Source organism: Melanostigma gelatinosum (assembly GCF_949748355.1).
Source record: "Melanostigma gelatinosum genome assembly, chromosome: 17".
Classification (NCBI taxonomy): domain Eukaryota; kingdom Metazoa; phylum Chordata; class Actinopteri; order Perciformes; family Zoarcidae; genus Melanostigma; species Melanostigma gelatinosum.
In genome coordinates, this window is record NC_136650.1 from 3,909,953 (window position 1) to 3,923,624 (window position 13,672).

Consider the following 13,672-nt stretch of genomic DNA (forward strand, 5'->3'; position numbering starts at 1 on the left):
ACAGCAGCTCTCTACTCCTTATAGGCCTTTTATATAGTTCTGACACATTCAATTGACAAACGTTAACATTGTTCTAAAACAATATATGAAACGTTTCCGTTACCGTTCGCTGTCGCAGCATTTAAAAAATAATATAGGCTGCTGATGGTCAGACAAAGTAAACATTGGGACATTACTTTGGGTTTGGTACCAATAACTCCTAATAATTTCCATGATAGCTTTAGTTTTGACTGAGTGACGATGCTTTGCAATTTGTCATCAGTGGAGGAAGAAATAGTCTTTAAATCAAGTAAAAGTAGTTAGAATGAACTCCACCTTTACCTGCTGCAACATTAATACATCAATACCTATAATCCAGTCGTATATATCATCCTGAAATGAGCTATTTCGCAAAACGAATACTGTTACTTTTGGTACTTTAAGCATATTTTGATGCTTAAACTTTTGTCCTTTTCAAATTTTTGAATGTATTTCTACATTGGTGTTTTATTTTATTAAAATCTTCCACCACTGTTGTAAATACTCATACAATAGGCTGTGTGTGTGTACAATCTGCAAAGTAACTGTAAAATAAATATTGTAGGACAAAAACAACAATATCTCCCGTTGCAATGTGGAGGAGTAGCAGGAAATGGAAACACTCAAGTGAAGTACAAGTACCTCAAAATTGTACTGAAGTACAGTACTTGAGTAAATGTGTAGCTATATTCCACCATAGGTAATTCTTTTTCGTGATCATTAGGATATCATTGAATATTGTTGCTGATCAACGGAAATAACCGATTATTATCAGTACTCGATGAAAGCACTAAAACACACGCGCACATTAATATATATCCACGTGCCAGGTGGAAACCCTCGGGTCTCCAGCGCAGGTACAGGTCCGTGTCTCTCTCTCCTCTGCCTCACTGCTCGCGCCCTCTTGGTGACATCACTCTGATATTCCCCACTCAGCACGCCGCGCCAGACACACGGAGCTCGCGCCTCCTCACTCGCACACACTCTGTCCCCGCTCCGCTCCGCTCCTTCTCTCCGTGGCCAAGACGCGCTGTCACGCGCAGAAACCAGCCGCGTAGGCTTACCTGTGCGCGCTACTACGGCCCGGCCCCTTCTTCTTCTTCCTGTCCAGTGAAAGGAGGACAGAGAGAGAAACTCAACGCGGTCCAGATTGCAGAGACACAGGACAGACACACGGGGAAGAGAAGCCGCAACTTGGCTGACTATCCCGGGCGGTCTGAGCTGAACTCCCCAAGTTTCTCGCGCCGATCGGAGAAGGAATAACCCGGAGCCAAGCTCGCGCTGTAGTGGATATTTACGTCCACCTCGTCTCCCGCTTAGAAGAATGGCGAGAGATCACGCGGCACGCCGCCCGGTCTCTCCGGTGAGGAACGCTTGGCTGGCGGCGACGGCGATCCTCCTCGCAGCCCAAGGTAAGACAAAGCTGCGTTTGAGTAACCACCGAAGCCTCTGCTTTACACCCCCCGTCTCCCTCCTGCGCTGTGCGCCCTGACTGTGGCCGGCCAGCCCGCGTCCCGCATGAGTCCCCGTGTCGCGTCTGTTCGGAGGCGACCTGTTGTAAAAAAAAAAAAAAAGTTTATAGTCTTAAGCACTCTGCCGGGATCTGTGTGTGTGTGTGCGTGCGCGTGTGTGCGTGCGCGCGTGTGTGTGTGGAGTCTCGGTACGCCACGGGAAGCGAGGTGTGGCTCTCCTGGTTTGTGGTGTTTGTTGTTGTTGTGGTCCTAATAGCTCACAGCTTCAGACGGCAGGTGACTGTTCAGGGAAACAGCTAATCCCCTCTGAGCCTCTACCAAAACCCCTTTACCAACACGGCTGACCTGTAATCTGTGTTTACCTGTGTGTATGTAAGGGGGGGGGGGCGTTCCTCGTTTCTGTCGAGGTCCTTCAGCAGAGAGCCCTGCATGAATATGAGCCGCAGCGGTCCTGTGGCAGCAGCGGCGTCCACCTGTCGGTGTCTCACCTCAGTATGCAGCGAGCGGGAGACCGGGGCAGTTGTTACATCTTTAACGTTTTCCTGCAAAGCTGTCACACCACTTGATATTCATATTTCGTCACATATATGTGTGCACAGATGAATGATGCAGTTGATATATTTTCACCAATAAGGACATGATGTCAAATTGAATTCAGGAATCAGAGGGTAAGACTCGGTCTTGACTGAGTCCTGGCTGACTGACTGTTCTTCATAATGTGTTGCTTCTCGCAGTGAAACAATCCTCTTCTTCTACAATCAAACCACTTGAAATCCACTCCAGAGACAAACTGACAATGAAAGGAACTTGTGACTGTGTTCACTTTCTGTCAATGCCTGATGTAGTTTGATCACACAAAACAATACAAACGAGCCGCTGTACGCATGCATTTTAATGCAAGCTTTTTAAAAATGTAATTTAACACTTAAATTGAATACAAATATGTAAATGTTCTAACAGAACAGTGTGTCAACACACACCAAGAGGTGCTTCCCTCTGGCCATGTGCAGCCATGACACAGGCTCCTGTTAACACTGGCTGTTTTCTGATTGGAGGAAATCATTTTTCTGGTCGCTCCTTATAGGCTCGTATTGAAGTAGATAAACAAATATATATACAGTAATAGGAAATTAGGACAAATGTTTGGAGCCTGATCAATATCTAATCATAGTGGCCAATACCGATATTAATATTCTGTGAAAAAAGGGGCAGCTATTTCTTAAAGGGGACATATTATGCTAATTTTCAGCTCTATATTTGTATTTGGGGCATGTTGACATGCTTCAATGTTTAAAAAACACATTATTTTTCTCATACTGTCTCTTCTAATAACCTGTATTCACATTATGTTTGAAACGCTCCGTTTTAGCACCTGTCTCTTTAAGACCCCCCCCCCCCCCCCCTCCCGTTAAAGTCCAGTCTGCTCTGATTTGCTTGCGAGAAAATGATGGCGCACCATTGCAAATGTAGTTCTGAAGCCACGGGGTGTGTATTGAACTGGGCCTGCATGTGACACAGGAAGGGGAGCCACATCTGATTGGCTCGTTGAATCACGTGTTAGCCCACAAAAAGCTTTTTTATTTCAGTTTGTGAAACACCCAGACGTGTGTCCACTTTAAAATACATTTAAATGATATTTTATACAAAAATAATTAACATCAACATTTGTTTGAAGTAACCTCTCAAAGTCAGCCGTCACAGAGTGCTCATTATTAAATAAATTATTATTCAAAGAATGTGCTGAGGCGGGTGGTTTTAAAGTTGAAAACACTTACGTAAAGACAAGAGGAGACCACTCAACACTACAAACAAACACTGCCGATAAAAACAAACATACAACAAACACTTTAAACCTGAATTAAGACAAATAAGGGTCAACACTTTAATGCAATTTCTGTCTTCATATCTGGCAACGTGCACTGATGATGTGTCTGTTATACGCCAGCGCCGGCTGATCGCATCGGCCCGATGGTGTCTGTGGAGCTCTGCTGTAAACTTACCGTCAAGTGATGCAAGCGCAGTGCAAGACTCTGTATGAATATTATAATGCCTCATAATACCAACATTTATGCCAGATTATGTATTTCTGAGCAACACAACGAATGCACTCAAAACTGCTGCTGTGATTTAGACACATGACTAAGTTTAAACGCTTTCTGATGCTTTCCATAGAGCTGTATGTCCCGGGAAGAGCATTCCAGTGATAGATGTGGAGATAGTACGATGCACTGCTGAGTACCGCAGACGTGCTCCCGACACAAACTTGTCTTTTTTTTTCCCGCCGAACTGGGACCAGCAACAGAATTCACAACAACAGGCAGTCAGTTAACTGTGACGGGCATGAAAACCCCGTGAACCTGCTCCGTCAGCACGGATCTGTCAGCCCGCTGGTTTCACCTGGGTGTAACTAGTAGCATCTGTCTGAGCTGTCCCCAAATTGTCGCCAGGGTGGTAAGAAAAAGAAGAAGAAGACGGGTCATACGGAGCGGGGAGGCGCGGAGCGGCGCCCCGCAGAGACAGGCCTCTGCTGTGATCAAAGGGAACGGAGGGCGAGTTATTTCAAGGGAGCCGCAGAGCCCTCGCTTAGCATCTGTTGCTCGAGACTGGAGGTGACGAGAGTGATTTTGGAGGCAGGAGGACGATTCATCCCTGATTGGAATTTGATCTGTGATGGTGTTTCTTTTCCTCCCCGTGCACATTTGGAGCGACGTAAGAGCGGCGCTGTAAGCAGTCGGTTTGTTTCGACGATGCCAGATACTCAGCCGAGGCCGCGCTGCGTCAGGGCTCGTATTGTTAAAGAGCCGTCAGATCATCACGACCGCATCCCCACCGGTTGTGAATTAATTAGAACGTGCAAAGACACATCTCGTCTTCTTGCTGGGAATACAAAAATACTCAGCTCCCATTTCAGCTGCTCAGCCAGTGAGTTACGGACACTGAATGCAAGCTTGATTTTATACATAGGCATACAACGCTTTTTTATATATTTTTTATTTATTGAAGTGTTGCGTGTGTGTAGACAGGGCGGCATCCTGTGGTTCTGAAGAGTGAAGCCAGAGCTGAAGTGTCTTGAACCTGCATTCTCTCGAATGACTCCATGGTTGTATAGAAGTCTATGAGAAAATGATTTATTACCTCAGGAAACATTGTAAACATGAGTTTATGGTCTCAATCTCTAATTTCAAGTCTTCTTCAATACAGCATGATGTTCATTTTGTAAATGATGCTCCATTTAGAGTCAAATGGACCATAAAGCAGGGTGTGCTTTAGGGCGGGGCTACCTTGTGATTGACAGGTTGTTACCAGAGCCGTATACAGCGTCTCTACGTCACTCCTCCGCCATCCAAATATGGTCACTTCCATTCCCTGGTTGCAAAAAAAGCCAAGATGGCGACGGACAAAAGGCCGAACTCTATACTTCAAAACGGGAGTCACAGCGACTACGTCCACTTCCTATAAACAGTCTGTGGTGTATCTGTGTGTTTTTTACATTATGAGGAAAATGAATGAACGCTCTTGGTGAAAAAACAAAAAGGGGTTAAAGGCAGCAGTGGAACTTGACTCTTAAAAGAACAACTTTAACCTTCAGCAAAACTGGCGAGGTAGAGTTTGAGAGGATATCATTCCGTGGCAATGATAATTAAGTCACTTCAGGTGTCCCCCCCCATCCTCGTCTCTATAGGCCTGATTCTGTGCCGAAATGTCAATGATGATGAGTCCCCCTCGACGGCTCGGTGGAGACGAGGGGCTGATTAGCTTATCACTCTGAGAGCAGGCGGCCGATGATTATCGCCCTCAGAGCGCCGCGGCCTGATTATCGAGAGCTCTCATTAATGACTCATCATCGGGCCGTGGTGCTGTTTGTTGTCTGGCATATTTCTGTGTCTTTATGTGTGGAACGCAGTGCGGTGGAGGGTCGTGATGAAGACGCCTCGGAGGCAATCCTCGGCCCGCCTTAGCACTTTGGAGCATGAAGCCCTATAAACACCCGCTTTAGTAATACTTAAGTATTCTATCCTTTATTTAAGGTCACGGGGAAGCACGTAAAAGGTTTCTTATACGAGTACAAACCGGGACAGATAACGTCACAGATAAAAGCCAGACCAGAACACAATGACAGACACACAACATGCAGGAAGAACATTGTTCTGTACAAACAGATTTTAAGATATTGTCAGAGAGAGGGTAAAGATGTGAAGTAAACATGCAGTTGCAGCTCGTTCCAAGCTGGCGGAGCGTGAAAGTGAAAAAAGAAGGCAGCTTCACAGTGAAGGTCCGTTGGGGTGACCGGGACCATGAGGAGAATCTGGTGTTATGGCTGCTGGAGGACTGTGTCAGTAATCTGGATATGCACCGCGGCAGTTTCCCCACTGTCATAAAAGTCAACACATGGGGGGGGGGGGCATCTACTACATTTGAAGGTAAACCCCATAGAAGTGTCTAATTGTGCTGTTGTAATCATAAAGCATGCACAGCAACGAGCGCTGAGTTCAAAGCGTCCATCTGTGAGCTTTCGGCCTCTGAGGCAGCGGCGCAATTATTTCATTTTTTTTTCCTCTTCGCAGCCTGTTTACGTTGATTAATGTATCGGGAGAAGCCGGGAGGCTGAACATCTCCCATTATTTCAGAAGCAAAAGGGCAGTTTTAAAAAAAATAAATAAAAGTTCTCAGTTTAGCGAAGAGTTTATTCTCCCTCTGTATGAATCCCTTTTTAACCCCGCGCAGGCACCCGACCCCGGGGTCAGAGGGGTTAAAGGGTCATCTTTAAAATCCAGCCAGAAAGACTAAATGTCATGGAGCGTTTCTCAGGGGGAGAGATCTCGTGTGTGTGTGTGTGTGTGTGTGTGTGTGTGGAGAGGGATGAGGAGGGGTTGCCATTGTTTCCCTCAGTTGTTCAGAGGTATCACTACTGGATTGAAATGCCAGCTGGGTGCCTCGGATGAGGGCTTATGTTTTAGTAAATATCCTTTTTATCTTTTGGGTTGTGGGCTTTTTTCATAAGGAAATACAAACTGTATTTATTTTCTCCAAAAAGTTAAGCGTTTTAAAGCCAAAATATAAGTCACTGGCAAACACAATGCAGTAAACAAGACTGCAATGGCATAGGCAACAGCGAGGGGAAAGGGATACAAGCTATAGGGCTGTACAACTCAGTTCTGATCAGCACAAAAGAAATAAAAGGTGATCTCAACAAGTTACATTTGCTCCCATCACTTGCTGCTGATCATGGATGATCCATGTTAGCAGATATAGATCCCTTTGCTGTTTTGTTCTGTTATGCAGTTGATCTACAACACTCCAGACTTGTTTTTTCTTCAACGGCTTTGATGACATTTAACTTTTTACTTTGTTATATTCATCTATAGTGTTTAGTTTTCGTCATAAAAACACACTTCAAATTTTAGGAAATACATTTTTTACATCAATCCGGCTTGCGGAGAGTCCAGGAAGCAGGTTTTCAATTCATCACCCTGCCTGCCAACAACCAGCATGTGTCTCCACTTGGGCAGCGTTTTTTCTTTCTTGTCTTTTTTCATTCCCCTTCTGAGGAAACCGGTTACTAAGCAAATTCCAGATCACATTTCGAGAAAATCGGCCCGTATTGCGGCTGACACCTTGGCGTTCAATGGGCGATTCTGCAGCAACAGGTGTCGGCGGGAAGAGGGATCGCAGAGCGCAGCAACAGGAACGGGGCCACGAATCATCCAAGGATGGGCGGACGAAGCTTATTCTTTGCTTTCATCTCCCAGGGTCCTGTCTGCTTTCACCGCTTGGTGAATGCCTTTCGCGGATCACCCACAAACGCACACTCACTCAAACACACGAGATCATTGTGGCCACCGTCTCTGGTTTGACTTTCACCGCCACGCGGAGGAAAGGGAACTTCCAGCCAGCCTTTCATACCCGCCTTTCATTTTGCCCATTCTTTTATTCGCACATTCTCTCTCCCTCGGTCTCACTCCCTCGCTCTCTCTTTCGCTCTCATTCTTCTCGCTCACGACCCTATTTTCAGCCGGGACTGCCTGGCTGCCGTGGCCCTTTTGTTGGAACAGCTTTTGGTGGAATTGGTGCCAGCACGCCCCCCCCCCGCTCACTCCGCTGCTCTCGGTTCGCCTCATTGTTTAGACGGAGAGGGAGCTGGTGGGGAATTCAGAAGTGTGAAAATGTGTTGACGAGCATCCCCATCTTTATTTTCAAGTGTTCTTCAATACAGCGTGATGTTCATTTAGTAAACTACGGTCCATTTAGAGTCAAATAGACCATGAAGCAGGGTATGCTTTAGGGCTTACTGTGATTGACATGTCGCTAGTGCTACCAGAGACGTATACAGCGTCTCTACGTAACTCCTACACATTCCAAATATGGTGACTTCCGTTCACTGGTTGCAAAAAAGCCAAGATGGCGACGGCCAAAACGCCGAACTCGATACTTCAAAACGGGAATCCATAAAGCAATGGTTGACGACACGGCGACTACGTCCACTTCTTTAAGACAGTCTGTGGTGTAGACTGATGATCTGTACGTACATTATGAGGAAAATAAATGATCACAAAAAGGGTCAACACAGTAGTGAAAATTGCACCGGCGGGTCAAGCTGCGATGTGACGTGACATTTCCCATCGTACCCGTGTGGGCAATTAATAACTGCGGTAACATAGTTACCTTCTCCGATGTCATTATGGAGCCTTTTGGCTGTTTTTTTTTTTTTTCTACGGAGGGGATTTCAGGCGACAGACAGCATGGCTTAAACTCTACGTTGCATTTACCAACATTTCACCACATGGGCAGTAATGAACCTTGTTATAGAGACTTAACCGCGTCACTGCTCACTGCAGTGAAAATCACAGCGGGCGCTGGTTAGAAAGGTAATGAAACAGAAGGACATACAAGGTAATTGGGGCCGGCCGTTAAAAAGCACCATTGGCATTACTAACGAGAAGCATGCTCTCATTGGAGGCTGTGTTCAAGTCCGGCCGTCTGTTCTCAATCAACGCAATCTAATACACTTTTGTTTGTGATATTTAGGCCACGATGAACAAATAATTAGACGCATGCAACAGAAATGAACACCGTCACATGACATTAAATGACAACAAAAACTAAATGTGATTGGCGCCATAAAAGTAGGATTTCATGCAGTGCTGCTATACAGTTAAGGTGTTTCTATAGTTCTTGTATTTCACTGCATTTTGACGGACCATGCTGTTAAAAAGAATGTAATTTTAATGGGAATTGTGTAACCGATGATATTTATGTTTTGAGTGGCTCATTTGTTTGTTTAAGCACATTTTGACATCCAATTCACTCAAATGAGTTAATTCCTATTTCTAGGAGATTTCTAAGTCATAGCTGGTGCTTCCTGTACTCAGGTGTGGCCTCATACATCAAGGCATATCAAAATAATAAATCTAGGTCCAGGAGGTCACTTCCCTCAGTTTAAGCCAGGAAAGTCCCTGCTCTACTCATTCCGGCTGTGAGGCCCTGAACACAACTACTTCTTGTTTCTATGGACGGCGTGAGACACTGTTTACTTTCCAACCTAAATATCCTCACCGACTGTCATGTTGGTGGATATTAGTCAGTTTCAAATCCGGTCACATCCTTTTCTGGTGTAGGCGAGTGGTTGGTAAGAGGAAAAAGCTTTTTTCATTTGCTCGGGGATGTACAGTCACAGGAGCCAGAAAGACAGGAAAAATAAATCAAAAGTGTATTCCCTGCCTTAGTTCAAATATATATATATCCAATATATAAAGACCAATATATTGTCAGTTGTCGTCAAACGCTTCCCTAAACCTTTAGCAGCAGACACTCAGCCATGCAAGGAAATACCTTATTTTACTCTCCTCCAGCTTACTGGACCCTCCAGAATATGAACCAGGGGCCTCATTACAGAAATATCTCATCTCAGTTTAAGGTGACATTGAGGATTTTTGGTATTACATAAACATGTTTCCTAACTGTTGGTAGGAAAACAATCCTATCTTATATCTGGATCACTTAGGGATCCTGGATAAGTTTGGGATCCTAAATTAGGACGGCATAAACCCGGTCCTCAAATCAAAATAACCAGCTAAATTTCAACACTGATTTGTTGATCACAATGCAGCACAATCATCATTCCCTGGAACGCTGTTAGTCTCGAGCCCTGATCCCCGGCACCTACACTACTGTAGAGAAACAAGTACACTCATGTTTTCAGGAATCTAACACATTTGGTGCCAAAGTATCTGTTCTTGTGACAACCCTAAAGAATGGGGACCAACGATGATGACGAAAGGCTCCTCAAACTATATGATGCCACTTTACATTTACATAGCCATGCATTAATGGACATATATATCAACTGTCAAGACTATTGCCGGTAAGTTTGAATTTGACCTTTGGGGCTCTGCCAGTGGTCGTTCAAATCACAAATGCTCTTCCAGACTGCCAGCCAGAGACGAGTGAGGGCCGTAGATTACACGGCTTGTCCATCTCGAGTAGCCCACCGGTACATTCTATCCTCTAAATAGCAACAGGCATGACAGGACGAGTGCCGATTGAAGAATCCAATATACAGTCATGGTTTCTTCAGTTAAGATAGAATGGGACACAGCCGTGCAGTTTGGGAATTGCTTCTGCAGTGGGGAGATTTTTCCTCTCTTTGAAACTGAAGTTGAGATGGAACAAGCAGTTAGGATATTTTCTCTGTAATGAGGTCCCAGCTCCGCAGAATCTGAATTTCATCACGCAACACAAAGCAACACAGCATGGACAGCGGAGGCATTCTATTTTTTTTGCAGAGAATGAAGAAACCCAACACCTCACCGGAGTGATGCAAATGGATTCAATTCATCTCTGCTTCTTCCACCCATAAGTAACTGTCCTCTCTCTGTGCAGCCTGGAGACCGTTAGCAACGAGAGAGAGAGAGAGAGAGAGAGAGAGAGAGAGAGAGACTCTGCCAGTATTGATGAAATGTTAAAATGAAACAAGGCAATGGACGAGGATTTGTGCACGGCCAACATCCTGGCTCTCCTCTCACCTCTGTTGGCGTCCTTGGCTGCTTCAATATCATCGCCTAGGTTGACGCACGCACGCACGTGCACGCCAATGGCAATCGCTTTCATCGACTGCGTCCGCTCCGCCGGTGTTGTTGTTTCCCATCTGCATAATGCAAGCTAACGTCTCTCTCTCCTCCTCAACCCCATTCACAAGCGACCACTGTTCACATGGCGGGCACATTTCCATGCAAGTCACGTGCACGTTTAAGGAGAATACCGGCGTCGTTGCAGAGAGTTACAGCCCATTTACCACTGCCTCTGTCTAGTGGACGCTTCCACCAATCGCTCCGCAATGCACGACATGTGCAATTAGATCATTTCTTGTCATTTCTTTTTCTTTTTTATGTGCAAGCTCTGCGGGTGTTTCAAACCTGGCTGTAAATCAATGGCTGTCCCGGCACACAAAGCAGCAGCGTGTAGGAAAAGACATGGACGTGACAATTAAGTCTGTCAGGCCTGCATGTTATTCAGGGATTTCTTTTTTTCTCCTGGCAGAGACTTTCATGTCATTTCTGCGGGTGTCAGGTGACTGACAGGAAACAGACTGCTGAGAAAGTCTCGTCTACATTCCGTACGAACAACGGGACATTTGTCATGTCTGCCTTTTAGTCACAGACATTGATGTATTCTTTGGGCCGGCGAGAGGTCCACCCAACATGTGGACTGACTAAAACAATTCACAAATTACAATATAACAGCATTGACACATGTTTTTATTCTGTGGAAGAATGAGTGGCAGTAAATGTGCTTGTGTGTGCAGACACCAGCTGAGAGAGAGAATAGAAAAGGAGGATAAAAGGAGCCTAAAGGACGCTTTGGCACAAACAGGTGTAAGAAAATATCGATACACTTGAGTATCGCAATGTTTTGTTTTTCTAAATCGTTTGTCAAAAACCCTGTTGGTTTTAATGAAGCGCAAATATTCGTGGCAGACAGTTGCTCAGATTGACAACATTTCGCTTTGCATAGAGTTTTGCAATAAATTGAATCGCAACACCTGTAGCGTAATGCGTATCGTATCGCCACATTCTGTCCAATACACAGCCGTAGGCACAAAGTCAATTGAGTTAAATTGAACTCTTTTAACACTGTATTCTTGCATGACCGGTATCACCCTATCACCATGATCCACAGGCCGAGCTTTGAATGGGATTCATGTGCTTTCTTTCGTGGGAAGTTGGACCATCTCTGGGACAAATTACGTCAAAACGTATCTTCATGGCTCGATGCCTCTGTTAGATCCTGGGGTACTTCTGGCCCGATACGGGGCTACTTACTGACTCAGCTCTCTATTAAAAGATTGTCGAGCTGGTGTTCTTGCGAGGGAACTCGCCTGGCTCTTCTAACTCCCGTTACTCCCGACGTCTACCCTGCTTCCTCCGGTCTGAGTGCACTCGGTCGAGGGGCCACCCTGACCCCGGGCGCTCCTACCAGTCGCGTCGGTTATGGCAGCTTCCCTCTTCTGGATCCGTGCTCTTGGTAAATGCCAGGTTAGGTTTTAACGGCTAGGATCACTTCTAAAAACGTAAGGGATTGTTAAGTGGATTCGGTCTCTAGGATAACTTTACAGAACTCAGTTGTTAGACATACAATGGATTTAACTTTTTACTGCCACGAGGAACTTTTTACTACTTGAGCAAATGAATGCACTTGAGAAATTTACTTTAAATGCAGATTAGATATTTATTGCAGGTTATATTTAGTTAGTTTGCAAGGGTTAAGCTACAGCTCACATAAAATGTCACTACACTTGATTCGTTACTTTAATTTTCTTCTTCGATTATACTCATTAGTTTTAGATGCCGAGACGGCTCGGTTGGAGCTGGATCTTCAAAGGTGCGATGAAAAGGTTCTTTTGGAGTTGTTAGGAGCGAAGGTCCGGCCGGACCCTCGGTCCTCCTGCTCTGCAGCGGAGTCCGTTCAACAGTCCTCAACATTCAGTACAAAGTCTTTCTAGGGCTGCTGCGTTTTCTCCGTTGTTCAGTTGTTAGAGTCGAGCAATGGGGAGAGGAAAATCTCCGTCTTTCGTCCTTTGTCCACGAACAGCGGTCTTCTTTCCGTGAACAGAGACGAAGTCCTCGAATACTTCAGTTGCAATCGTCCGTATCTTCTTCTCAGAGCACTTGGACGGCTCTCGTGTAGAAATCCCAGTTTGCTGTTTGCAAGTTACTTCTTTTATAACACTTTTGGGCTGCCTCTCGCGTCTCCCCCCCCTCTTCCTCAACACGGGGTCCCTCAGCCCGTGATTAACATGACATCATTGATCTGGTGCATGTGCTTCGAAAAGTACCTAACTTTTGTGTGTGTGTGCATGAGGAAATCACCCCAACTTCCCTGTCTGGGCGCTTACTCAATCAAGCTCTGCGCGTGTCTGGGTGTTCAACATCTGTTGCACTTCCCCTTTTCCTACACTCACACATTTCTAACACAGATTAGTTATCATAATCACAGTTACAGTTGTTATAATCAGTTCACTTAGTACACATTTGCTTATAAAATGATTATTGATCTCATCCTTCATCATTATTGTGCTTTGTGTCTTTTCTTCTCAACCATCATTATTTCCCCATCCCTTGAAGCCAACACCCTGCTTACTTCCTCTTTCGCCGTACTTTCTACACCCAGACTGCACTATACTCAGATACACTTATTATTATTATTATTATCAGGTTTACATTTGTTAAATCACTATGTATTAAACATTTGTTATGTAACGATCATACACTTTATCTTTCGATGACACTTTAACTATTGATTTCTGAGTATATGCTTTATGCTTTTTATATCCTGACCTTCCCCTGATCGTGTATGCATGTTTTCGAGGCAGCTCTCGTGAGCTCAACTCTTCTCGACACCTCCAAGTGTTTATATTTGTGTAATTTCGGTGAGTTGACCATTTAAATCTTAATGGGATGTTTTTTCAAAAACTTAAAGGGGAACTCTACAGATTATACGCAGCAAAGTCCCCCCCCCCCACAGGCTATGTTAGGCGCCGCTGGCATAACTTGCACCCAAATCTACAACGACACGTCCAGCGGTTAAGGTCGGCAATATTCTACATTATATATCCACTCATAACTCACCTAGGAGTCAGCTCACACCCAGACTGGACACAAACACACATATTCCCAATCCTGTCA

At 45.0% G+C, this 13,672-nt stretch overlaps 1 protein-coding gene across 2 annotated transcripts in view; it reads left to right on the plus strand.

The window, feature by feature from the left end:
* Positions 1-1,140: 1,140 nt before the first annotated feature.
* The window catches only part of pvrl2l (PVR cell adhesion molecule related 2 like), a 298,583-nt gene continuing 286,051 nt past the window's right edge, over positions 1,141-13,672 (plus strand). For both annotated transcript variants that reach the window (XM_079287576.1, XM_079287575.1), the window contains exon 1: positions 1,141-1,430. In XM_079287576.1, coding sequence (XP_079143702.1) covers positions 1,343-1,430 — 88 coding nt within the window. In that variant the 5' untranslated portion in view covers positions 1,141-1,342. The remainder of the gene's footprint in view (positions 1,431-13,672) is intronic.